The sequence below is a fragment of the Equus quagga genome, chromosome 2 (assembly GCF_021613505.1).
Source record: "Equus quagga isolate Etosha38 chromosome 2, UCLA_HA_Equagga_1.0, whole genome shotgun sequence".
NCBI lineage: Eukaryota > Metazoa > Chordata > Mammalia > Perissodactyla > Equidae > Equus > Equus quagga.
In genome coordinates, this window is record NC_060268.1 from 93,321,958 (window position 1) to 93,347,993 (window position 26,036).

Here is a 26,036-nt window from a genome sequence, read left to right on the forward strand (position 1 = left end):
CAGCGCCCCCGGCCGCCCCCTGCGCCCCCGCCCCGTGGGAGGAACGCGACGTGAGGACCCGGCTCCCCGCTCCGCCCCCAGCAGGCCCCAAATAAGCTGGAGGCTAATAACAGGGGGCGGGGAAGCGACCTCCGGCCACAGACCCCACACACAAGCGGACGGACCCCAGCGTCAGAGCCGTCAGGCCCGCGCACAGGGGCCCCGCGAGGACAACGTCGAAGGGACAGCGGAGCCGGGGACACAGCGGGCGGCCGATCTCACCTGCCGCTTGTTCATCCGCCGCACATCGTCCAGAAAGTCTAGAGACAGCATGGCGGGGCCGGCGAGGGGGACACCGGCAGGGGACAGGACGCGACGGCGACCAGCGGGCGGAACGGCAAGCGCACGGGTCGAGCTCCCTGGACCGGACCCCGCGGCGCCCGCTCTTCCGCTTCCGGGTCGGACACCGGCGCGGCCCCGCCCCTTGGCTGCGGAGAGCGGACAAAGGGGCTTGCGACCCTCCTGACCGGCCTCCGCGCCTGGCCCCGCTGTATGCGGGGGGGCTCTCTCCGGCTCCCGACCTCGCCAGCTGAGGACCGGCCGGAGCCCACTCCCCGCGCTCAGCCCCGCGGCCCCTCACGGGGCGGCGACCTGGGCTTAGCCGGGAGGCCGCCCTGCAGCCTCAGGGAGGCGGGCCCTCGTGCACGCCTGGCCAATAGGGAGCGAGTCTCCCGCGTCCGCGGGCAGAAGCGGCCCCTGAGTGGCCGGCGCGTGCAGCCTTGGTTGCCAGTCTGGGTGTGGCGCCGGCCCTGGTAGGGCCGGTTTCCCGCGCTGGTGGAAGCGGACCGCTCGGGGTGGTTCCCATAAGGGTTTCTGCGAAGGGTGGAGGTGTGAGAGGCTTTCAAAGCGCTGCCTGAGCGGCCCAGGAGCTTAAGGAACTCTTGGAAAGAGAGAAACCGCCAAACCTGGCGACAGCGGTGGAGCCGGTTGTCACGAAGTCCCGCCCTCCCCGAGCGCGACTTCCTAACAGACGGGCCTCCTCCAGTCTCGTTACCTCGGGCGCCGTGATGCGACCCTCTTCTCGCCGCCTTCTGTCTCTATAGAAACAGCCTTCGCTTTGACTGGCTAACAAGAAGGACCAGAGCCGGTCTCTTGTTATTACTTGCCTTTTTAAAAATATTGGTTATCTCACGTTAGGCGAAGCAGAGTGAAGGATATGCTGGAACTCTTTGTCCTACCTTTGCAATTCTTTAAATCGAAACTTATTTAAAAATTAAAAAGTTAAATATGTTGGAGGACGGCTATAATATAAAAGACAGATGATAAGTTTGGGGAAGGATGGAACCTTCATAGACGGCTGGTGGGAATGTAAAATGGTGCAGCCACTTTGGAAAATAGACGGGCAGTTCCTCAAAAGGTTAAATATAGAATTACTATATTAACCATATTAATCAGCAATTCTGCTCCAAGGTATATAGCCAAGACAATTGAAAACGTACGTCCACACAAAAACCTGTAAGTGACTGTTCATGGCAGCATTATTCATAATAACCAAAAAGTGCAAATAACCCAAATGTTCATCAACTGATGCAGGGATAAGCAAAATGTGGTATATCCATACAATGGAGTATTATTTGGCAATAAATACTGCAAAACGGATAAAGCTTGCAAACATTAGGTTTAGCAAAAGAAGCTAGTCGCAAAAGACCACGTGTTGTATGATTTCATTTATGTAAAATGTCCAGAATAGGCAAATCCATAGAGACAGAAAGCAGTGGTTGCCTAGGGCTGGGAGGGTTGGGAGAAATGGGGAGTGACCACCAATGGGTATGGGTTTTCTTTTGGGGGGTGTGGAAAATATTCTAAAATTAATTGTGGCTATAATTGTACAACTTTGTGAATAGTAAAAACCATTGAATTGTACACTTTAAATTAGTGCACTGTATGGTATGTGAATAACACAATAAAGCTGTTATGAAAAAGAAAGAAAAAAGAACCATTGACGTCGTGTTCATTGTTAAATTCCCAGTGGCAAAAACACAACCTGCCATGTATTAGGCACCCAATAAATATTTGTGAATTTAAAATATGTTTGTGTGTGTATCTCCAGCTGCTGCCCCTAGGCACCCCATACTTATGGAGTTGAAGAATCAATTCCTGATTCCTCCAAATTAGGAAGTCCTGTGGAGGAAAAGACACATAAACCCCGTGAGGGCAGGGGCCTTGTCTTGTCCACCCCTCTACCCCAGCTCTCATAACAGTGCCAGACTCATTAAGTATTTGTTAGTAAATGTTGAATGTGGCTTCAAATCTGAATTCTGGATAATAGAGCACTTGGCCTGTGCTTGTTAATATTGAATTCAAATCTAAAAGTGAGAGTTGGCACCATTTAAGTGAGCATGAGCCTCAGTCCACCTTCGTATTGTGAATAAAGAGCTCTAAGTGGTCCTCTGGGGCTTCAGGTGTAGGAAAAGTCAATTTAGTTGGGGAGCTTAAAAGGGGCCTCAGAATGAAGAGAACATTTGAGATACTGATAAAATATATTTGATATATGGGTAAAGTTGGCAGGCAAAAAGGATATACTCAGTGGAAGGAATTGTAGCAATAAAGGTATAGAGGCAGGAAACTGGAAAATGTATTTGAATAATCCAGTCTGATTTCCAACCTTGCCCATATCTTAATGAACAGGGCTGGTTGGGTCTGCGGGTGCTCTCTCACCACTGATGAAACTTAGCAAGCCTGAAATGTCACTTGTTGGATATGCACACTTAGCACTCATGGGCGCATTCAGGTACTGCTCTATGTCTGAAACCTTATGCTCCCATAACCCACTTTCTGATGGTTACTTCTTTTTCCTTTCTCTGTGTGTTTTAAATTATACAAATAATACATGAGTACATTCTCATGATAAAAGAGTAAAACAAGACAGGCAATCAGCCATTCCACTTCTGGGCATAGACCCAAAAGAACTGACAGCAGGGTCTTGAAGAGATACTTGTACACCCATGTTCACAGCAGCATTATTCACAATACCCAAAAGGTGGAAGCAACCCAAATGTCCATCAATGAACAAATAAATAAACAAAATGTGGTATAAACTGACAATGGGATATTATTCAGCCTTAAAAAGGATGAAGTTCTGATACATTCTACAACATGGATAAACCTTGAACTTAGCATGACGTCATGCTTAGTGAAATAAGCCAGATACAAAAGGACAAATATTGTATGATTCCAGGTACATGAGGTACCTAGAGTAGTCAAATCCTCAGCGACAGAAAGTACCTGTCAGTGTACTTTGTACAGTGTACAAAGAACAGTGGTTACCAGGGGTTAGGGAGAGGAAGAAATGGAGAGTTACTGTTTAATGCATATAGACTTTCAATTTTTCAAGATGAAGAAGGTCTGGAGATTGGTTACACAACAATGTGAAAATATTTAGCACTACTGAACTCTACACTGAAAAATAATTAAGATGGTAAATTTTATATTATGTGTATTTGACCACAATTTGAAATAAAATAGATCAGCATATATAGAGTAGAACGTGAAGGTTCTCTTTGCTCCCCCAGTCTCTCCCCTTTCTAGAGTGACACCACTGTCAACAGTCTTTCCTTCTAGCGCTTTTTGCCTATGTACTTAAAATTGACACTCACTTTTTCACATAAATGAGATCACACTGTACATTTCCTTTCACTTTTTGCTTTCCTTTCATCTATTTATTCTTTTCCACTTCAAAAAGTTCTCTAGTCCCATCACTTTGCAATTTTCTCCCAATCTATCAGCATTCTTCCAAGTGGAGGTCCCTGGACCGGTGATCTATCAAGTTGTCTACAGGCTATTTTCAAGAGATGAGAAGCTTTATTCACATCTACTTCACAAATTTTAATTGTCACATTAATTACAATTTTCTCAGAAATCATGTTACACTCTCAATAGCCATTTTGCTCCTAAAGTTTAGGTTGTGTCGGGTCTATAGTTTGTCTCAGCTAATATTCGGTTAGTAGGATGTAATTTAAACTAACGCATTGTTTCATAATATGTGTTATTGTTTATGTGTTAAATTTGAAACTTCATTGTTACATTTTATTTTCAATTCACAGAAACAGATGAGTAATTCCAATTAGTTAGCTGAAAGTTAATTAAATCAGGATGCTAAATATTTTCAAACTCAGAAAAAAAAGTTGTAAGTGAAATGTTGACCAGGAATCCAGTGCAAATAAATATAGAAGACAAATCTGACTGTGCTGGGCTGGGTAGTCCACAAGTGTGATGAATTGGGATGAGCAGCTGAAAAAGAAAAGTGCTAATAAGAAATACGATGAGCTTCTAAGAAGAATGTTTTATTAAACTGGGAATCTATTTGCCCCTGGTTCCCAGTACATTATGTTATGAAACTTGGTCAAATAGTGGCATAAAGCCAATGAAGCATTAGTGCCACTTTTTTTTAAAGCTCAGTGGCCAACCTGATAATCAAAACAAATGTTTCCAAAGGAAGAAAAACACGCAAACTAATGCTTCCTAATAGAACATTGACAAAATTTCTCCCTGAAGAGAACTGCTCAAAACTATAACGGCATCCTTTAAAGTTGCACTTTTATAGCCAAAACACTGACAGGTCACATTCTTGCCAAGAAGCTTTTAAAATCAGTCATAAAGTTAAAGATAAATATGCTCATTTAGAAAGCCAAATAAGCTTTTGGCAAAATTCTTTTATCAAAAGATATTATTCAAAAAAGAAGGGGCTGGCCCGGTGACATGGGCAGTTAAGTTTGCACGTTGGGCTTTGGAGGCCCGGGGTTCACCGGTTTGGATCCCGAGTGCGGACATGGCACCGCTTGGCAAGCCATGCTGTGGCAGGTGTCCCACATATAAAGTAGAGGAAGATGGGCATGGATGTTATTAGCTCAGGGCCAGTCTTCATCAGCAAGAAGAGGAGGATTGGCGGGCAGATGTTAGCTCAGAGCTAATCTTCCTCAAAAAAAAAAAAAAAATGAAGACACTGTTGGACACTGCACAGTATGAATGACATACAAAGTGGACGAACACATTGTCTGGGGTCATCCAGGGCTGTTGAAGAAAGTCATCCACCCATGCTCAGCCCTAGAAACCCATCTCACCACTTTCCCCTCATTTTAATTGATCTGATGAATTGGTTATCTATTTCTGCATAACAAACTACCCCAAAACTTAGGAACTTAACACAACAAATATCATCTCACAGTTTCTTTGGGTCAGAAATTTGGGGCCAGCATAGCTGGGTGGCTCATGCTCAAGTCTCGTGAAGTTATAGTCAAGTTGTCCAGAGGGGCTGCAGCCTCATCTGAAGGCTTAACTGAGGGAAGATCTGCTTCTGAGCTCCACTCATATGGTCATTGGTAGGTCTCAGTTATTCCTAGACTGTTGGACTGAAGCCTTATTTCCTAGTTGGCTATTGACCATAGATCTCCCTCAGTTTCTTGCTTTGTGAGCCTCTCTTTACAGCAGTTTACAACACGGTGGCTAGTTTCCAACAGAGTGAATTATCCAAGAGAGAAAGAACCAGCTCAAGACTAGGATGACTAACTCATCCTGATTTTCCCAGAACTTTCCTGGTTTTTGCCTTGAAATTTCTGTATCCCAGAAAGTCCCTCAGTCCCAGGGAAACCAATATGGTTGGTTACAAGTTGCAATCTTTTTTATAGCCTCATCTCTGAAGTGACATCTTATCATCTCTTTCATATACTATTCATTAGAAATGAGTCCAGTACAGACTTAAAGAGAGGAGAATTAGGTTCCACTTTTCTTTTTTGCTGAGGAAGATTCACCCTGAGCTAACATTTGTTGCCAATCTTCCTCCTTTCGTATGTGAGCCACCACCACAGCATGGCCACTGATGAGTGGTGTAGGTCCACGCCTGGGAGCCAAGCCCGGGCCACCCAAGTTGAGCACACCAAACTTAACCACTAGGCCACTGGGGCTGTCCCAAGTCCCACCTTTTGAAGGGAGGAGTATCAAAGAATTTGTTGAAATATTTTTAAAACCACCACATCTAGAGTCCAGTTTCATGGGGAAAAGAAAGTATTAAAGAGAAACTCAACTTTCTACCTTGTTCCCTACCCAACTTACCTACCTCCACAATCATCCCTTCCTCCTTTGTTCTTCCTGTCCATGAAAGAGGCATTCCTCCTTCTGTCTAAAGGTAGTCCTTCCACCTGCCCAAAGCTTATCTCTTCCATCTCCTCAGAACCTTGTCTTATTCATCATTCCTTCTCTCCCTCAATTTCTTCCCTTGACTTTCTCTTTTCCCAGCATATGATCATATTCAAATATTTCTTATAAAATTTTTTTTTTAAAGATTTTTTATTTTTTCCTTTTTCTCCCTAAAGCCCCCCCCCCCCCCCCCGCACATAGTTGTATATTCTCCGATGTGGGTCCTTCTAGTTGTGGCATGTGGGATGCTGCCTCAGCGCGGCTTGATGAGCAGTGCCATGTCTGCGCCCAGGATTCGAACCAACGAAACACTGGGCCGCCTGCAGCGGAGCGTGCAAACTTAACCACTCGGCCACGGGGCCAGCCCCTCTTATAAAATTTTTATGCTGAGTGCCTTATTGAGGTATAATCTACTTACTATAAAATGCATGAATAATATGTATACAGATTGATGAGCATCAACAAATATATCTATCCATTTAAGCATCATCTACATCTTTCCTCAATTCACTGAAAGCTGGTTTCTGCCCCCATCCCATGGCTGAAAGTCAGAAAATAGCCACTTGAAATCCTTTAGGTCCATTAGGTCACCTTTTCCAGTTTGCCTCCTACCTCTCTGGCTTGTGGTTCTCCGTCTCCAGCATGGACTCCTTGGCCTGCTCCTTAAGTGGTAGAATCTTCCACTGTCTTCTCACTCTACACTGCCTCTGGGTGATCTTATCTGCTCTCATGACTTCAACTACTTTCTCTGTACATTCATCTCTCCCACATCTAGAACCCTGATCTCCTACTGGATAACAGACCTTTATAGAAACTGCCTCTGGACATCTTCACTTGGATGTCCAACTGACAATCTCAAACTCACTATGTCCCAAATGTCACATCTCCCCATCCTCACTACTCCCCATAAGAGACCTGTTCTTCCTCTTATGTTCCAAATCTCCATAAAAGGCACCACCCAACCACAAAAGTAAGCAATCTGATTGCCATCTTTGATTCTTCCCACTCTCTCACCTCCCAAATCCAATTAGTCATCAAGTCTTAGTATTCTGCTTTTTTAAAAAAATAGTGATGCTTTAGTTTTATTTTCAAGTGATTTTTTTTTTTTTTTGGTGAGGAAGATTGGTCTTGACATAACATCTGTTGCCAATCCTCCTCTTTTTGCTTGAGGAAGACTGTCCCTGAGCTCACAGCTGTGCCAATCTTCTTCTATTTTGTATGTAGGACGCCACCACAGCATGGTTTAATGAGCAGTGTGTAGGTCCATGCCCAGGATCTGAACCTATGAACCCTGGAGCACCGAAGCAAAGTGTGCAATCTTAACCACTGTACCACAAGGCCAGCTGCCCTACTTTCTTAATATCTCTCTTATTCATCCAGTTTCTCCATCCCCACTGTCACTACCTTGGTTCATGCTACTATCATTTATCCTGATTATTGCAATGAACTCCTAACCGGTCTTTCAGCCTGCAGTCTTGCCTCACTTCAATCCATTCTTCACTCTGCAGCCAGAGTGATTTATCCAGACTATAAATCTGATGATGCTTCTTCCTTACATAAAATTGTTCAGTAGATCCTCCTGACTTTCAGGATAAGATCATATTCCCAGTGGCTGGCCCTGTGGCCAAGTGGTTAACTTCTTGCGCTCTGCTGCAGGCGGCCCAGTGTTTCGTTGGTTCGAATCCTGGGTGCAGACATGGCACTGCTCATCAAGCCATGCTGAGGCAGCGTCCCACATGCCACAACTAGAAGGACCCACAGCTAAGAATGTGCAACTATGTAGTGGGGGGCTTTGGGGAGAAAAAGGAAAAAAATAAAGTCTTTAAAAAAAGAAAAAGATCATATTCCTCAGCATGCTACCAAAGTCACTTTGTGATCTGGCCCCTGCCTACCTCTCCAACTAGTCTCATTTTCATGTTTGAGAGTCTTTAGTTCCATGACTGCTGCATACTCTCACTTTTGCGTAAGCTTCTTCCTTCCCTCCATCTCAACCCAACACTTTTCTCTTTTTTCGGTGAGGAAGATTGGCCCTGACCTAACATCTGCTGCCAATCTTCTTCTTTTTGCTTGAGGAAGATTGTCACTGAGCTAACATCTGTGCCAATCTTCCTCTATTTTTTGTATGTGGGATGCTGCCACAGCATGGCTTGACGAGTGGCGTGTAGGTCTGCACCCGGGATCTGAACCTGTGAACCCTGGGCTGCCGAACTAGAGCACATGAACTTAATCACTATGCTACCAGGCTGGTCCCTCACCCCAACATTTTTTATTCCTCCTTGCCTTTCAAATTCAGCTCATGCATTACTTCCTCTGGGAAGCCTTCACTGCACTTCTATCTGCATACTCGCCATCTAATTATATATCTGTTGCTCTCACCAGACTGAGTCTCCTGGGGCAAGGGCCTTCTCATTTATCTTTTTACCCCCAACATCTCACATGAAACAAACACTAGAAAAGGTTGTCAAATGAATGAATGGAGGTCTTAAAACCCAGGAGGCCCCGCCCACCCGGAGACAGACATCAAGAAAGACTCTAAGGATAGGATTATCTTTGCTGGGATCAGCGGGGGTGGTGGCCCACAGTGTGTGCTCAAGGCTCAAGGCTGGAAGAGGATTTATCAAAGTAAAAAGCTGAAGATATAGCCCTAGTCCTTGAAGAGCTTTTCGGATCGTTTGAGGCAGAAAAAGAAAAAAAGATATCTTTAGGAAAGGAAATCAGTTAAGGTATAACTGCTAGCCTATACATGCTATAGAAACTCAGAGAAAAGAAAGGATCTTGCAGGCAGGGCCTTAGTCAAAGGAGGGAAGCTGGGCCACAAAGCTGGGAAGCTTTGCATTGTAAAAGAGGAAGCGTTATGTCAAGCACAGATTAGAAATGGGGTTAGGTGTGGGGAGAGGGCTAACACCCAGGCTTCCTTCCTGGGAGCAAACAGTCTTGAGGAAAAGACAGACTGAGCAAGAAATAATTGGGATGAAAAGAATCCATTAGGGCAGAATTGGACCTGGAGGGATTAAGGTAAACTGGGTGGACCTGGAAAAGCTTAATGAGGTTTCCCCGCAGTGCTGGGGTCTATGCAGTGCCTCTTATGAAAATAATTCAGATATTTACGACAGGTGATCCCAGACTAGATAAAGACGTAAAGCCTAAGGAATTAAATTTTCCACATTTGCAAAATGGGCTGCCAATCTTCCTAACACAAAAGTCTTTTGGACCCCGTCAATCACAATGGCATGTCTGGTATTTTCCTTCATATATAGCCTGCTGGCGTGCCTGAAGGAAGCACCTTATTATAGAAGTTAAGTCAGACCCACTTGACTTTGAATCACTCATTAACCACTCACTAGCTGCCTAATCTTGGGCCAGTTAGTTAACACTTTTTTATCCTCAGTTTTCTGGTGTGTAAAGTGGGAATACAAAATCACTTTCATCATTTGAAGATTAAGCAAGACAGTACGTATCAATAAAGCTGTTGGCACAATGGATGACAAATGGTAAGTAGACAATGAAGGTTAATAATTATTAAAAACAAGAAGTGGGTTCAAACTGATATCCTCATGCTTAGGGTGAAGAAGGTCTGTCACTATACTTGAACCCTGGTTAATCACTTCTGTACAAACCAAGCGTGTCTACTAGCAGAAGCAAAGTCACCTCCGTTTTTAAAAACCCTATTCAAAATAACTACGATCTCATCCATTTCTCCTTGAACTTCCCAATGAAGGAAATGGTGGATAGAAGGAGAAGGTGTCCCTCTGACCCTGCCAGGAAAGGAAGTGTCCCAGGCATATTAGGGCAAGCCAGTAGCACACAGGCCACACTGGCAGTCTAGCTCTTCTCCAGTGCCATCTCCCAAAAGGATCTATCTGGGTTTGCTGGGAGGACCCATCCACCCAGCCTCCCGAAGGTCAGGTCAGGGGCTGCAGAGATGGGACTTTCTGCCTACCAACCCAATGGCTATGGACATCAGAGACCATGGCTTTAAAAGATGCAGCAGCTCTGGATAACATGGGGTATCAGGAAGAAATCTCATTCCCAAAAATCAAAGGTGCCTTCTGTTCAAAGAGATTACTAGAGTCACTCAAGTCCCTCTGGAAGACTTTTGGAGAGCTCTCTTTAAAAAGTCCTGAACAGCTGCAGGGGCAGCTGGGAGAAGGAAGCGCCAGCCTTCTGGGTTGGTATGTGTGCATATGTGGTGGGGGGTGGGGGGGCACCAATTTCCTGTTTGGCCATTCTGCTTTGGCTAAAAGAAGAAAGGGACCTTGCTGTTTGTTTTGTAAGTTCTTAGGAGAGAGCCGTGTTGCGAATGTGGAGGTCCTGTGGATGAAGGGCTGGGAGTGGGGGCAACCTTGGCCCCTCTTCTCTAACGGGGGATTACTCCTCCTCCAGCCCTGATGAGTTGCCTTTTGAGGTTTTGCATCTCATAGCTAAGGACAGGGGCTTGCCTCCTCTTGACAGCTTAAGGGATCCTATGAGAATCTGTTGAGGCAGTGAGTCACCACTGGAAATGTGGCTTGTGTAAATCTGGATTTGAATATAATAGTGTCTTAATGCAAGCACATTCAAAGATATAATCATTAGCAGTCATTTATACATGCACTCAAGTAACCACAAACATTTACCTAAAGGCTACTGTGAGCCTGTCTTCAAGGTGCTTGTGTTGATACTCTGCGTGATTTGGCCACGGCCTCCCTCATCAGTCTGATCTCTGACCTTCCTTGCCAACCTCTCACCCTACAATCCAGGCATAAGCAAACTCCGATAGCCCCAGGATGTGACAGAGGGGTTCATGAAGTGAGCTCTGGAGCCGAACTGCTCTACTCCTTACAAACTGTGTGACTCTAGACAAGTTACTTTACCTCTCTACCTCAGTTGTTTCTTTCCTTTTTTTCTCTTTTTTTCTGCTTTATCTCCCCAAATCCCCCTGGTACATAGTTGTATATCTTAGTTGCAGGTCCTTCCAGTTGTGGCATGTGGTCTGATGAGTGGTGCCATGTCTGTGCCTAGGATCCGAACCCGTGGAACCCTGGGCTGCTGCAGTGGAGTGCACGAACTCAACCACTCGGCCACAGGGCGGCCCCATCTTTCTTTTTATTTTAAGGAAGACTTGCCCTGAGCTAATATCTGTGCCAGTCTTCCTCTATTTTGTATGTGGGTCACTGCCACAGCATGGCTCCCAAAGAGTGGTGTAGGTCCGCACCCAGGATCCGAATCTGGGCCGCCAAAGCAGTGAGCACCGAACTTAACCACTAGGCCAGGGGGCTGGCCCCTCTACCTCAGTTTCTTTGTAGGTAAACAGGGACTGTGGTAACTAGGGGTTTTTATGAAGCTAAAATGAGCTAAGAATGTGAACCCCTAGAATAGTGCCTGACACTTCGTAAACGATGGTTATAATTATCAGGATGTTCTTCTGATTGGAGGCCTGACAAACTCCTATTTCTCCTTCCAGACCCTGTTCAGTGTCATCTGCTGTGTGAAGCCTCCCCTGGCCTCCCCTGGGCAGAGTTAACACCCCTTCCTTAGTGCCACTCCTGTATTTTATATGTTCTTTTCTATGTCCTTTATTACATGGAACTTCAATCGTGTTCAATTTTCTGAATCAAAAATAAAGCTTCAAGGCCTGACGTACTCTGAAAGGAGAATAATTGCTATACGAGAGAGTCTCGCTTTTATAAACAGCTTGTTAACCCATTTGAATCTGCAACTAGTGAACTTGAACCGGTGAAGGAATATTTTTGGGGTGGAGCACTTCCTGTGCTGGGCCTGCCGATTCCAGATTTGTCAACATCCTGCCTTCCAACTCCCACTGTTAACTGGGCTGCCCAGAGAACAGTGCACGATACCAGCCTTACCTCTCACCCTGGGGGCCCCAACCACACTGAACTTCTTTCAGTTCCACAAAAGCCTTCTGGGCCTTCGCTTCAGCTGCTCTTTCTGCCTCAAGCATTTTTCAGCCCTCCCTTCTCCCTTTTGCTTAACCATTCTTTATTCAGTCTTCATTCCCTCTTGCACCCCCAAGCCTTCTCTTATCTCTCAAATGGGTTAAATTATTCTCCGAGGTAGCCACACAGCCCCTCATACTTCCCCTATCATGACACTCACAACATTTTATTATAATTGTTTGTCTGGCTTTTCTGCTAAATTGTAGGTTTCACAAGGGAGGGAATATACCTATAAAGCTAGCCCAGGGCACAGTCCCTGACCCAGAGTTGATGTTTAGTTCCTGTCATTAAGAGGAAAAAAATGAACAAATGAATAGAAGGAATGAACGTTTGGTCACAAGCACCTGTACCACATTCCCCTGCCTTTTTATCTTCCCTCGAGATTCTGTGCACCATGGGCCTTAAAAAAAAAAAAAAAAAAAAGAGCCAACTCTTGGGGATAGGAAGAAAATTGACTGGGAGAGCTGTACCCGAAACATTTAAAATTTCAAATCAGAGACTCTCAGAATATGAGCATTTTCTCCCACTTCCTTCAAAATCCAGCCCTAGCCAATTCAACACATTTTGAAAGAAAGAAAAAAGAGAAGGAAAGAAAAAAAAATACAGATAAAATAGTTTAATGCCCAAATGTTAAGTATGTTTTTCTCTAAGCCTGTGCTGTCGGACACAAAAGCCAGTAGCCACATGGGCCACCCAGCACTTGCAATAGGGCCACTCGGAGTCAAGACATGCTACAGTGATAAAGTGCACCTGAGATCTTGAAGACTTAGTGTGAAGAGAGGAGTGTAAACTAATGGTCATTTTGATTACAAGTTGAAACGATAATACTTTTAATATATTGAGGTAAATAAATTATATGAAATTTCAGCCATTTCTTTTCACTGTACTTAATGTGGCTACTAGATCACCTAAAATTGCATTTGTGGGCCTGTGGAGGTTAATTTGCTAGGCCAGGTGGCTACCTTCTTTCTGCTCAGATCTGCTTTTTCAGTTCTTTCCTGGTCTACTACATGCTCTTGAGCCCTGACATTTTCTCCAGTGCCCTTGGTGTGACCTCTGGGGCTGGGACTCTGGTGTGGCCGCAAGGTCTGCCCCTGCATCCTGATCATGGGTCCTGTTGTCCCAGTTGGCTCGCCACAGCTCTCAGTTTCTGTCTCTGGCCGTAGCCTGTGACCGGACCATAACATTCCACAGTTCCCTATGGCCCATGGTTTGGTTTTGGTTTTCTCCATGTTCATTGCATGTGGGAGTTTGGCAAAGAGAAATGAGATCTGTTCTTTAGGCAGATATTCTGAAGTCACCTATCAGAAAATATTGATAGATGACAAATACGTCGCAAAATGCCTCAAGCTGATAATTGTAACAAACAACTTGTTGGCATGTACAAACTGTTTTCCCCTCCATTCCTTTGAATTAAAGCAAGAGCAATTCTCCCATGAAACAACTGTTTGGGTGGAGGGTTGGGTGAACCGATTGGCCACACAACTGTCCCGAGTCTTCAGCTGTAACTTTCTTAGCCATGTCCAATTAATTCTGTCACCGCAGAAAGGTCAGCTCAGTTCTCTGGCCTGAATTTTCTTCTGTGTAAGGCGAGGCTTTCTCAATCCTGCCAACTTTAAAAGTCCATATGCTTCTATATGTGAATGGGAAGGAGAATAATTTTAAATAAACACAAATCGTAAGCACACACGTCTCTTCCATCTCTTTCCCCCTTTCCTCGGTGCCGACAGAAGCACTGCTCCTCCTCAGCAGCCAACTTTTCTGCTTGTCTGTGGCACAGGAGTAGACAAGCATTGGTGCTTTAGAGTCACATGACCTGGGTTCAAATCCTGGCTCTGCCACATTCTAGCAGAGTGATTTTGGTCAAGTGACTTAACTTCTCTGAGCCTCAGTTTCCTCCTCTGTACATTGGGGATAACACAGTCTTTATGAAAAACCCCTGGTTCAGAGGAGCTGTTTATTACCATATTATGCTTGCATCATATCCCTGCTGCCTTTTTTGGGGGCCTAATTCTTCCCTTTCCTGCTGGCATCTGTAATTGCTACCTTTGCTTAAAAAAAAATTATACATATCATTTAAAAAATTATATATATTATAATTGCCTCACTTGACTCAGTTACTCTGTCTGGTCAATGTCTTATTTTTCCCTTTCATTTCATAGGCAGTGTTCTTGGGTTGCCTGTGGTTTACTGCCTCACCGTTCTTTCTCTCCTTTCTTCTCTGCTGTGTGTCATCTGCTCTGACCTATAGTGACCCTCCAGACACTACTTCAGTAATGACCAGTCAGTTGGCAAATCCAGCAGTCCCCTATCCCACCCTATCCTTCCCGACTTCACTGCTGTGACATTCGGCACTCGTCACCCCTTCTTTTGATGCTTTTCTCCTCCTGTAGCTCATACGACCACCAGAAGAAGTTACCCGACCAGGCAGATCAGTATCCCTGCAAATTTACTGGCCCTGAGTAATCCCTGGCAATCTCATCTCCTTCCTCTAGTAACTGCCTATCCCCTCTTTAAAATGGTGTGTCACAATTCTTCCTCTCCTCAGACCTCCCGCCAGCCACCATTCCCCGCCCCTCCCCCACTGGTGACATTCCTTCTCGCTTGCCTGTGGTTACTTCAGAGCCAGCACCTGCAGCCACACCATACTTGACTCCTCCCCTCCAGTGCACAAGCGGAAGTGGCTTCCTAGCTAAAGCCGGGTCCTTCACCTTTGCCCTCGAGCCCTCCCCTCCTGCCACTTTTAGGGGAAAGAACAGACCGTCAGTGATGTGTCTTCAGCCTCTCCCACTCCGCTGCATCCTCCCTGTCAGGATTTAGGATCTCTTCCACCTTAAAAAAAAAAAAAAATTCTTCCCTGCCCTCACTTCCTCCTGTAGTTACTGCCTTCTCTCTACCCCTCCATTTTAGCCAAAGTTCTCAAAATCAAGCACTGCTCTCTGCTTGCTCCTCTTGCTCTCCGCTCTGGGTTCTGCCCTCAGGCTCTGCCGAGGATTCCCTGCATGCCATGAATTCTAGGTGCTTTATAGGGATGTGGCAGTCCCTTAACGATGAGAGAGGTGATAGCACTGTCTCCGTAAAACACCTGCCGAGAGCACGTGGATCGACTAAATTAGCTAAGGCCACCTGGCAGGGGTTGAAACCAGACTACTGGGATCAGAGTCCATGCTCTTGACCACCATGCCATACTGCACCCCGTGCCCCAAACTGCACACTATCTGTTCTGAGCACTCAGCACGGTGCCTTCATAGGGCAGGAGAACGACGAACGTGTCTGAATGAATGAACACAGACTGTCACCACGGTTCAGGTCCTTATTCTCTCACTTGGAGCATAACCCGCGAACCTAAGGGTTCTTAAAAAGTGCATGGGCTTGAGTTTATGTCTATTTTTCTGAAAGAAGGTATAGTTTTCATGAGTTTTTCGTAGGAGTCTGTGTCCAGAAAAAGTTAATAACTTCTTGATTCATTCATTTTTCTGTCTTCGGTTTCATTTTCGCCAACCTCCTCCCCCTTACATCCTGTACATAGCCATTAGATAACTAGATTGTCAATGTTTTGTTTTAATTCTGTCATTGTTAAAAAATGTAAGAACAAATAACCTCTCTCCACCTAAAAAGCCTTGAATGCCTCCCTGGCTGGCAGCCTCCAAGATAAAAATCAGACGCTTTGGCCCAACGGCCAAGACTTTTCAGTAATCAAGCCCCAGCACATTTTACCAGTACTATCTCCCATTTTTCTACTGCTTGAATCCTCTGTTCCACTCCAACTGAAGTCTCCTAGTAACTTCAAAACTTCCTTCTAACTCGCCTTTTAGCAGTGCATTCAGCAACAATGTATTACATTCCTGACCTAACCTAGGCACGATGGGGGGGGGGGGGGGGGGGGGGGGAGGGCTGAGAATACAAAGATGGATGCAACACAGCCCTTACGCTTGAGAAACTATCAGTCTAATTAGAGACAGAGACGTGAAAACAAAATCCCCAAAATATGAAATGACAAACTATTCGTGAGAGTTATTCCCACTTGGAGGTGGGGTAAAGGAGACCTTCCCTTTCTAAGTCAAACGTGTCTGTATTCTTTACATGTTTCTTTTACAACAATTACTTTTTTAACCAGCAAAAAAGTGATTATCAGGCGAAGATTGTGATTAATTCAATTCTCAGCTCCTGAGTTCCAAGGGGGACAAACCATAAGTGTCACAGAATTAGTAAAATTAATGAGGAAAGGAGGACAATCAACTGACAGAAAAATGGGCAAAAGCTATGAATAGACATTTCCTAGATGATGAAACATTTGTGGTCAATAAATAATATGAAGACGTGGTCAACCTCACTAATCATCAAGAGGTACAAACTGAGACCACAATGAGATCCCATCTCATATCTATTTGAGCGACGAAAATTAAGAAATCCGACAATACCAAGTGTTGGAGAGGATCTCATATAGAACGTTGTTGAAACTGTAAATCAGTACAAACCACTTTGGTAAACAGTTAGGAATTCTCTTGTAGAGGTGAAAGTTCACTTAGCCTTTGACACAGCAATTCTTCTCCTCTATAAATACACAAGGGAAATTCTTGCACTTGTGCACCAGTAGTTTTTATATGAATATTCTTTTTTCAATTATTTTTTGAGGAAGATTGGCCCTGAGCTAACATCTGTGCCCATCTCCCTCTACTTTATATGTGGGACGCCTGCCACAGCATGGCTTGATGAGCGGCACGTAGGTCTGCGCCCAGGATCTGAACCACGTGTGAACTTAATTGCTGTGCCGCCGGTCAAGCCCCTATATGAATATTCTTAGTAGCACTTTTGCAATAGCAAAAACCTGCAGCAATCCAAATGCTCATTATTAGGAAATTGGGTGTGTTAGTTGGAGTTCCCTAAAAGCAGAGACTGGCATGAGGACTTGGGTGCAGGTTGCCTATTTGGGAAATGATCTCAGGCAGCAGGGGTGAAGGAGAGGGGAATAGTGAGGAAGAGTAGGAGGAAAAGTCGACGTAGGGAGCATGGTTCCATGGACACCTCTGAGAAATGTACAAAATGCCTCCCAGAATTGTCCCCCTGAAGGATGGGAGCCTGGGGCATTTATCTCTTGGATCCTATTGCCCCACTACTTGAGGGTTAACTCTCTTTACTTTCAGGCTGTGCCTGGGAAAGGGCTGAGAAGGCTTTTGTGGCTTTCTAGAAGGTCCTGAAACAAACTAGAGAGGCCCCAGGCCTGGCACTTGCACTGGGAATTGTCAGTAACTGGGAGCTCCCATGAAAATGATCAACACATATTTGGCTAAAATCAGATGTTGGGGGCCAGGGCAGGCCACCTCAAAATATCCCACAACAGCACATTGATTATTTTGAACTAAAGTTTCTTGAGAAACAAAAAGGCCACTCTGACTCTCCTCTCTCTGTTCCCCCTTAAAGCAAGAAATGAATCTCCCCTGTGAAAGATGCTTTCCCTGCATCCTTGCCACCAGAGCCAGGGAAGTCAGAGCTGAGAAGCTGCATAAGCAAACCTTGTCACTTTTACTAATTTACTACCTCAAGCCTAAACTCTGTTTAAATTCCTCACTAATTATGTACCCCAAACTGAAGTTTCTTTGTCCTGTAATTTCTTCAGAAATGTATTGTTTCTTTACGCAAAAAGATATACAAACTGCCTGCTTTGTTCACTCAGAGAACATCACGTGTCTATGATCACCCATGTGCGCATATTAAATTGCTTTGTTTCCTCCTGTTAACCTGGTCTTATGTCAATTTTATTATTAGTCCAGCCATAAGGACTCTCCCTCTCTGAAACAGAGGGGGCCCAAGGGGAAGAACATAGGGCACCAAGAGCTTTTGCTGCCAAGGACAAAGTGATATTAGCATACTCACACCTCGGAATAGTCACAGCAGCCACAATAAACAAACTCAGCTGCATGCAACAAGCCTGAGACAAATCTTAGCAACATGACATGAAAAGCGAAAAAGAAGTCCCAGGATATTATATAGGGAATAATACTCTTTTAACAAAGAAAACAACTAAAGTTAACAATAGGTGTTTTGGGAATATGTATGTATGTTCACACACACACACATGCATACAAATAAACACTTAACTAAAAAAAAATTTTTTTTGAGGAAGATTAGCCCTGAGCTAACAGCTGCCACCAATCCTCCTCTTTTTGCTGAAGAAGACTGGCCCTGAGCTAACATCCGTGCCCATCCTCCTCTACTTTATATGTGGGACGTCTACCTCAGCATGGCTTGACAAGTGGTGCCATGTCCACACCTGGGATCTGAACCGGCGAACCCCAGGCCACCAATGTGGAATGTGCACACTTAACCACTGAGGCAATGGGCCGGCCTACTAAAAAATTTTTTCTGTGTACTTGAATTCCAAGAAAAAAACCTGCAAAGGATTATTAAAACAACGTATAAAGCAATCCTGAAAATTAATGAGAAAAGAATAAATAATGAATAGAAAAATGGGGAAAGATATGAACAGATAACTAAAGAGGAAATATGTATAACTAATGAATACACATATACACATTCAACCTCAACTTTTCATTTTTTTAATTTTAAGTTTTTATTTTGTTAAAAATTTTTTTTTTTAATGAAGATTAGCCCTGAGCTAACATCCACTGCCAATCCTCCTCTTTTTTTCTGAGGAAGACTGGCCCTGAGCTAACATCCTTGCCTACCTTCCTTTATTTTATATGTTGGACGCCTGCCACAGCATGGCTTGACAAGTGATGCCTAGGTCTGCACCTGGGATCCAAACCAGGGAACCCCAGGCTGCCAAAGTGAAACGTGAAAACTTAACTTCTGCACCACTGGGCCGGCCCATCAACCTCAACTTTTTTAAAAATGTAAGACTTTTTAACTCTAAATTTTTATAAAGCTAGGGAAATTTTAAAAATTAATTTCTTATTTTTAATAAAATTTGTTTAGATAAAAATATTTGTAAGAGCAAGAAAGTGATAAACACAAGATTAAGCACTGGGTGGGGGGGGATATGTGTAAGTTGTCAATTCTACTTTTTAGGGTGGATGATAAATAACAAAAGAGAACCACACATGAACCAATGAATGTAGGCTCCTGACCCACGGATTATGTTGAACCCAGTCCTGTACACCCAAGGCCCGAGAAATAAGGTGATATCATATGGTAAATACATTGAGGTACTGAGAAGATATGCTGATAACACAAAGGAGGGAGCTGGAAGATCCCCCCTCATAACTGGGAAGGTCAGAAGGCTGACCAAAGTGGTGGCAGTTAATGGGTGTAGAAGAATAAGGAGAGGATTGCCAAATTCGGGAGGAGGTGTAGGGTCTGGGAGGGCATTCCAAGTGGAAAGAACAGCATGGGAAAAGGTACAGAAATGAGAGACAGTGAGGCACGATCAACAGACTACAGACAATTCGTGTTGGCACAAAAGGAGAATGAGAAAGGGGAAGACAAGTGATCGACCCAGAAGATAAGAAAAGGTCCACGATATGGAAGTTAGACATTATTCCACATTATAAGCAAACGAGCTTTGGAGAATTTTTGTTTGAAGAAACATGATTTGTTTCCGGAAGATTCTCACAGTAGGGTGGAGGATGGGTTGGAGGGTGCTGGAGGCAGGAAGATCAATCAGGATAGTATGAGCTTGGTCCGGGTGAGAGGTCTGAAGGCCTAATTTACTCAGGAGCTCTGGTGTGTGGGGGCACGTGTGGTCTAAATCAAGAAGTTTTTAAGAGGTAGAATGGGCAGAATTTTATTTCCCCGCTCTCCTGTGCTTTTCTTTACAGTGCTTGCCACCTTGACATATTTACTTATCTATTGTTTTCTGTCTGTTCCTTCCCCCGACCCCGACCCTGCCGCAGGATGTGAACTCCAGGAGAGCAAGATATTAACTTTGTTCCCTCCTCAATCCCCAGGGCCTAACAGTTCCCGGCGTATGATAGGTACTAAACAATTATTTGTTGAAGGCATGAAGTTTAGCTAGGAAGGAGAAATACAGGGTAATAGCCAATAGGTGAAGAATTTCCAATGTTCCAGTCTAATTTAGCTTCTGTACCTCCTATTAATCTCTCCCAGAGCTCAGACTCCAGCTAAGCATTTGACCAAACAATAAAGTGTTCTCACTTCTGGCTCTTATTCTTGTCTCAGCCTGAGTTAACAATCTTTCCTGCCTCCTCGACCTATCCTACCTGCTCTCTACCTCCCTCCACTTTTTATCTCTAGAAACTCTGGTTTTCTAGGTTCCCTTAAGGTCTCTGGCCATAGGCTTACACAGTTCTCACATTTTTTTCTTTCTTTCTTTTTTTTTTTTTTTAGTTCTCACATTTTTATATGATCACATACCTGCTAGATATTCTGCCTTTGTCCCTGCAGATCCACTCACCACCTTTCTCCAGAGGCTGACCTTCAAGGACAGTGTCATTTGGGCTCACCTGCCCTTAGCCTTCCTCTTGGGTTCAGCCAGTGGGAGGTACCACAGGAGATCTGAGGGCAAGAGAGAGAGGTAGGGCTGTATTCCTCTAAGTTCCTGTTGGCCCTCCCTCTCCTTCAGCTATTGCTCTCACTGAGCACGGGCTCCATCTCTTTGCCCCCTCAGGCCTATGGTTGATAATGGCTTCTCAACAGATGCTAACCCTGGGGTGCTTCACTCTCCCTTGCTTGTTTCCCTCAACCCTGCCCACATCTTTGTACACTGTCCCCTCATTAACTGTCTTTAGTTACACATTTTGAGCTGGCCATCTGTTTCCTGCTGATCTTGGCTGATACAAAAGCAAAAATACAGAATTGTATCTTTTTTTAAAAATTGAGGCACGTTTCACAAAATTCACCCTTTTAAGTATACAAATTCAGGGGTTCTTGATATAGTTGAGCAAATTGTATCTTTTTTCATTTAATGTGTAATCAAATGTTTTCCACCTTACTCCATTGTCTGCATACTCAATGGTGAGTTACACAATGTTGCGTACCATAAGTTACTTAATCACTTATATGTTTCAAACTTTCACTATCACAAATAAGGCTATAGTAAATATTGTTGTTCCTGTGGCCATTCTGTTTTGGGGAGGATTATTTCTTAAGGAAAAGTTTCTAGGAGTGGTATTGATGAGTCAAAGGGAGTCACATCTCTATTAAGTTTCTCCAGAAGTACTGTCAAATTGCTTTTTAAAAGGATTATACCAATTCACATTGCCTCGGCTTTCATCATCTCATTAGCATTGGAAAGTACATAAGATATATATATTTTGCTAATGTAGTAAGTGGTATTACCATTTGAAATTCTTTGATAGCCATACCAATCCTTAGCCATTTAAAGCCATTTTTAGTTAAATGGGATTGGAGGAACAGTGATTTGAGGGGATAGGATAGAGAGAAGGTAAAGGGATATGCTCCCCAAATTCCTTCTTCTCCATCCAGCCTCTTCATCCTGTTTATATGTCAGTTTCTTCCTCTTCTGTGAGCTATGCTTCTTCAGGGCATGGCCTAGTGCCTGGCACTGTCCTGAATATCAACAAACATTTATAAAATGGATAAATGATGAAAGAATATTAAGATATATGCACAGAGTTGGTCATACTAGTCTATGAGCATTAATGGCCCTCCTTTTAATGTACCCTTTAAAACAATGCTTTCTATCCCCTCCAAATAAACATATTGACTACTACTGCCGGCCTGCAGAATGCTTTGGACTAGTGAGTTCATCTCTGGACTACCTACACACTTCTTTCTACCAGTTAAGTTAGATGCCCAACAAGAATTTGTTCTGTTGGTCCCAAACCTGCTTATGACAGCTGTTTGCCAGAGTATAATGAATTAAATTAAAATTACATAAACTGTTGAAACTCAAGCATGAAAAGGAAGAGCTGCTTCTATGAAATGTTAGTTGAATGCTTTGGAAATATTAGCTAAAGACCCGCTGAAAATTACTGTCAAACTAGATGTGGATGAGACGATTACAAAGGATTTTTTTTTTTTTTAAAGAAAGAGCCTCTACACATACTGCTTTGCAAGAAGTTTTAAGTCCTTAGTCAACTTTAAAGAAACAAATTGGAAAGCAGAGGAAATACATCATGGATATGATTTATGTAAGAAAGACAGCTCAAGAACTCTAATCAGCATTTTTGCTCAAAGAAAAGGTTTGGTCTCACATCAAAAGATGGACAAGTGGGTGTCCCTTAGATTTTAAGTGAAAATGAAATGTTAAGGTGTGTATTTGCCATTTTTGGGGGCGGGGGGTCACTCACTGCTTTAGCATACTTTTCTAATTAGCTGAACAACTAGTGGATCAAATCCAATTTGTTTCGGCAAGGATAAATCCTTATTCCCAAATCTTTTTGTTTTTATAGGAGGGCAGGAATGGGAGAATTTGTCCTGGTTCTTCCAGAAGGAGCAACTTACCTAACTGGTGAATTTGGATCTGTGTGCCCCCAGAGAGTGTCATTTTCCCTAATCAGACATGGATAAGGTTGCCATGCCTCTGCAAGGGGGAGGTTGAAGGTTTGGGGAGATAATTTTAGTTCAGGGAATATTGAAAAGCCTATCAGTTATCATCCAAGCCACATTCTTCAGTTCAGCTTTATTGGTAATAAAGTTGATTTTTTTTTTTAAAAGATTTTATTTTTTTCCTTTTTCTCCCCAAAGCCCCCTGGTACATAGTTGTATATTCTTCGTTGTGGGTCCTTCTAGTTGTGGCATGTGGGATGCTGCCTCAGCATGGCTTGATGAGCAGTGCCATGTCTGCGCCCAGGATTCGAACCAATGAAACACTGGGCCTCCTGCAGCAGAGCGTGAGAACTTAACCACTCGGCCATGGGGCCAGCCCCTAAAGTTGATATTTTCATTGGCTCCAAACTTATAAGAAAGGGATGGTACTTACTGTCCCCAGAATACTCCAACAGTGTTGGATGTCTCCTATGTGCTGTCACAATCAAGATATAGTCCCTTTTATTTTAGTCCATGATTCTGTTCACTCAAATGAAAAGTCGTCTCTGGTTCGCAGGCGGTAGTCTAGCCCTGTTTGAAGTTCAGTCTGTATCTCAAGCTAGATGAAGAAGAAAACATGTACGGCTCCTGAGAAATACTGATATCAGGAAATATTTACTGAGAAGGGAAGAGGAACCCAAACATGACTCCTGCCAATCCTTCCATCCCCTCCCCCACTGTATCCTGAGAAAGTCCTGCCTGTTCTGTTGATTCCTGGGACATGTAAACATGGCAAACTTCAGGTCACAGCCTGGATGGCTACTCAAATGAGAACTGCAAACACAGTCGGGAATAGTCTAGCCTCTTTTCAATGTCCTTCAAGGTATTTTGTAACTCTATAGTGGGTCATAAAATCAAGGCGGCAGGTCCTGATCAGTCTTTAAAAAGAAATAAAAGAATAATAAAGTTGAAAATATCAGCCAGCATTGCATAAAATAAGGGTAGCATTTTACCAAACATTTGTCTCAGAGGTGCATGTATCTGTGCATGTGTGTTTACATTCTGGGTTGAGATGTGGAATATATTTCTTATGGAGGGTCACAGTCAAAAAAGTTTTCAGGGGCCGGCCCGGTGGTGCAGCGGTTAAGTGTGCACGTTCCGCTTCAGTGGCCCAGGGTTTGCTGGTTTGGATCCCGGGTACAGACATGGCACCACTTGGCAAGCCATGCTGTGGTAGGCGTCCCATGTATAAAGTAGAGGAAGATGGGCATGGATGTTAGCTCAGGGCCAGTCTTCCTCAGCAAAAAGTGGAGGATTGATGGCAGATGTTAGCTGAGGGCTAATCTTTTCAAAAAAAAAGAGTTTCCAAAGAATGTTATTCAGCCATAAAAAAGAAGAAAATCCTGCCATTTTCAACAACACGGATGGATCTCGAGGGCATTATGCTAAGTGAAATAAGTCAGAGAAAGAAAAATACTGTATGATCTCACTTACAAACGGAGTCTAAAAAAAGCCGAACTCGTAGAAAGTTGTAGAAAAAAAAAAAAAACAGTTTGCAAAGCACCGGTTTAAGGTGCACATTTCTTTTTCCTTTCATTTTTGCTCTTTGCTAATTTGTTCTGAAACTCTGCTGTGAATAAAAATTGTAGTAATTAGCAACCAGAGAAGCAAGAGCCAATTCTCATTATGTAAACAGCTGGAATGCAAAAACTGTTGCCCCCACTTCATTCCTCTGAGTCAATCAAATGTCCACAGATTATTAAGATGGAAGGGCTGAGATCTAGAACTTCATGAAGCAAGAGGTTACAGGAAAATTTCCTTTAAAATTTATCACCTGCACAGTTTAAGCCCCAATGGTTCTTCCCAACAGACAAATTACAGAGTTCAGCCTGGCACTCAGGACCACAGCCCTCCCTTCCTTTCCACACTGATATGCCTCCTCTCCTCCCACCAAATCCTGTGCTCCAACCAAACTGGCCTCTTGCTGTTCCCCGCACACTCCGTCTCATTCTGTGTCCTTGATTGCACTGTTCCTTCTCCCTAGGGCAGCCTCCTTAGTTAACCCATCTCTGCTTGCCAAAGTCCCATCCATCCTTCAAACATTCATTTGCAATTTTCTTTCCTGGTTCCTAATATATCTTTCTTTTGAACTCCACAAATGTTTTAAAAAACACCTTTCTTAAAAGTACTTTAAAAATTTACTTTAAAATGTCATTTTTCCTGATCTCGAGGGACATATTAATATACTGTAAAAATAAGAAAATACAGAAGTCACGGAAGAAAATAAAAATCCCATTTTTTACCTATGTGACACATATTTATATATTATAATCTGGTATTATATCATCTTATGTGCTTTTTAACTACAAGTATTTCTCATGTCCTTAATCTTTCTCTTCAACACGATTTTTAATGCTTATAAACGAACTATAATTTATTTAATAATCATATAACATTGGACATTTTGCTTGTTTCCACAAACGGTGCTGTATTTTGGAAGAGCATAAATGGGGTGGTGTCCAGTGCACAGTGACAATTTCCTAAAAGCACAATAGAATATTTTTTGGAAATAGGAAATTGGGGCTAGTGATAATTAGGAGAAATGTAAGTTCCCCCATGAATGTTTGGAAATACTGGCAGGTATGCTGGGTTTTCCACTTTAAGTGGAATGGGGGTTTGAGCCACTCAAGTTTTAAAGGACAGTGACCCAGCAGGTCTATGGATGACTTTGGCGGAGGGGGGGGTAGGGGGGGGGGGGGGTCATCCAGGCAGCTGATCCATGGAAACAGGCAGGGTTCAGTATGAAAGAAAAAAAAATCACCTCCCTCCTTTAATCTTACTCCCCCTTGAGCTACAGGCCTACTTTTCTCTCCCTCTCACTGCCAAACTTCTGGAAAGAACCATCACCCTTTACAGCCGTCACTGCTTCCCCACCACACACTCCTCACCCAAGCACTCAACTCAGCTTGGTGCCTGGCACACAGCAGGCCCTGGCTGAGACTGAGTTCCACCCCTCTTGCAAATTGGCATCTCTTTCCTGGTTCTCCACGGCCAGCCACTAGGGCCTCCTCTCCGTGCTCCTCCGCCCGACCCGGCTGCCCCCTACTGCCGCCTGTCTCCAGGTACGCTGGCTTCTCGGCAGGCCCCGCCGCCCCCCGCCCCGCCTCCGCCCCCGCCTCTGCGAGTTCTCACCGCGCAGTCAGAGCTTCCTCAACGGCCCCGAGCTCCCAGTGCCCCCGGGGAGGCACCCGAAGCCAGTGCTGCAACTCGGTCCTCCGCGGGGCTCACGGTCACCCCAGGGGCTACCCGTCAGAGTGCCCGTCCCCGCACCCAGCAACACCAAGCGTTCGGGGCGCACCTACTAAGCGCCGGACCCGCGACCTCGGGCAGAGCGCGTCCCCGCCCAGCGCCCTCCGCGCCGGGCGCCCGGGGGCCCGCGGCCTGGGTCGCAGGGAGCGGCCGCGGGGCAGCGGGCGGCGGGGACGGGGTCCACCCTGCGCGCGCCGCCGTCGGGGCCGC

The 26,036-nt window shown here is 44.3% G+C and overlaps 2 protein-coding genes across 5 annotated transcripts in view; one reads left to right on the forward strand and one right to left on the reverse strand.

Moving 5' to 3' along the window:
• Nucleotides 1-26,023, reverse strand: part of SEC11A (SEC11 homolog A, signal peptidase complex subunit) — a 63,470-nt gene extending 37,447 nt beyond the window's left edge. The window contains exons 1-3 of one of the 4 annotated variants that reach the window (XM_046655309.1): nucleotides 25,710-26,023; nucleotides 22,972-23,136; nucleotides 20,442-20,582 (exon numbers count right to left, since the gene is read on the reverse strand). Coding sequence is in view for 2 of the 4 variants with exons in the window: in XM_046655308.1 (XP_046511264.1) it covers nucleotides 262-312 (51 nt within the window). In the remaining 2 variants the exon portion in view is untranslated. Of the gene's footprint in view, nucleotides 1-261; nucleotides 610-20,441; nucleotides 20,583-22,971; nucleotides 23,137-25,709 lie in introns of those variants that run through there. The other 3 variants (XM_046655310.1, XM_046655308.1, XM_046655307.1) reach the window with 3 other exon arrangements.
• The window catches only part of ZNF592 (zinc finger protein 592), a 54,534-nt gene continuing 52,502 nt past the window's right edge, over nucleotides 24,005-26,036 (forward strand). The window contains exon 1 of the mRNA XM_046655305.1: nucleotides 24,005-25,639. The gene's annotated coding sequence lies outside the window, so the exon portion shown is untranslated. The remainder of the gene's footprint in view (nucleotides 25,640-26,036) is intronic.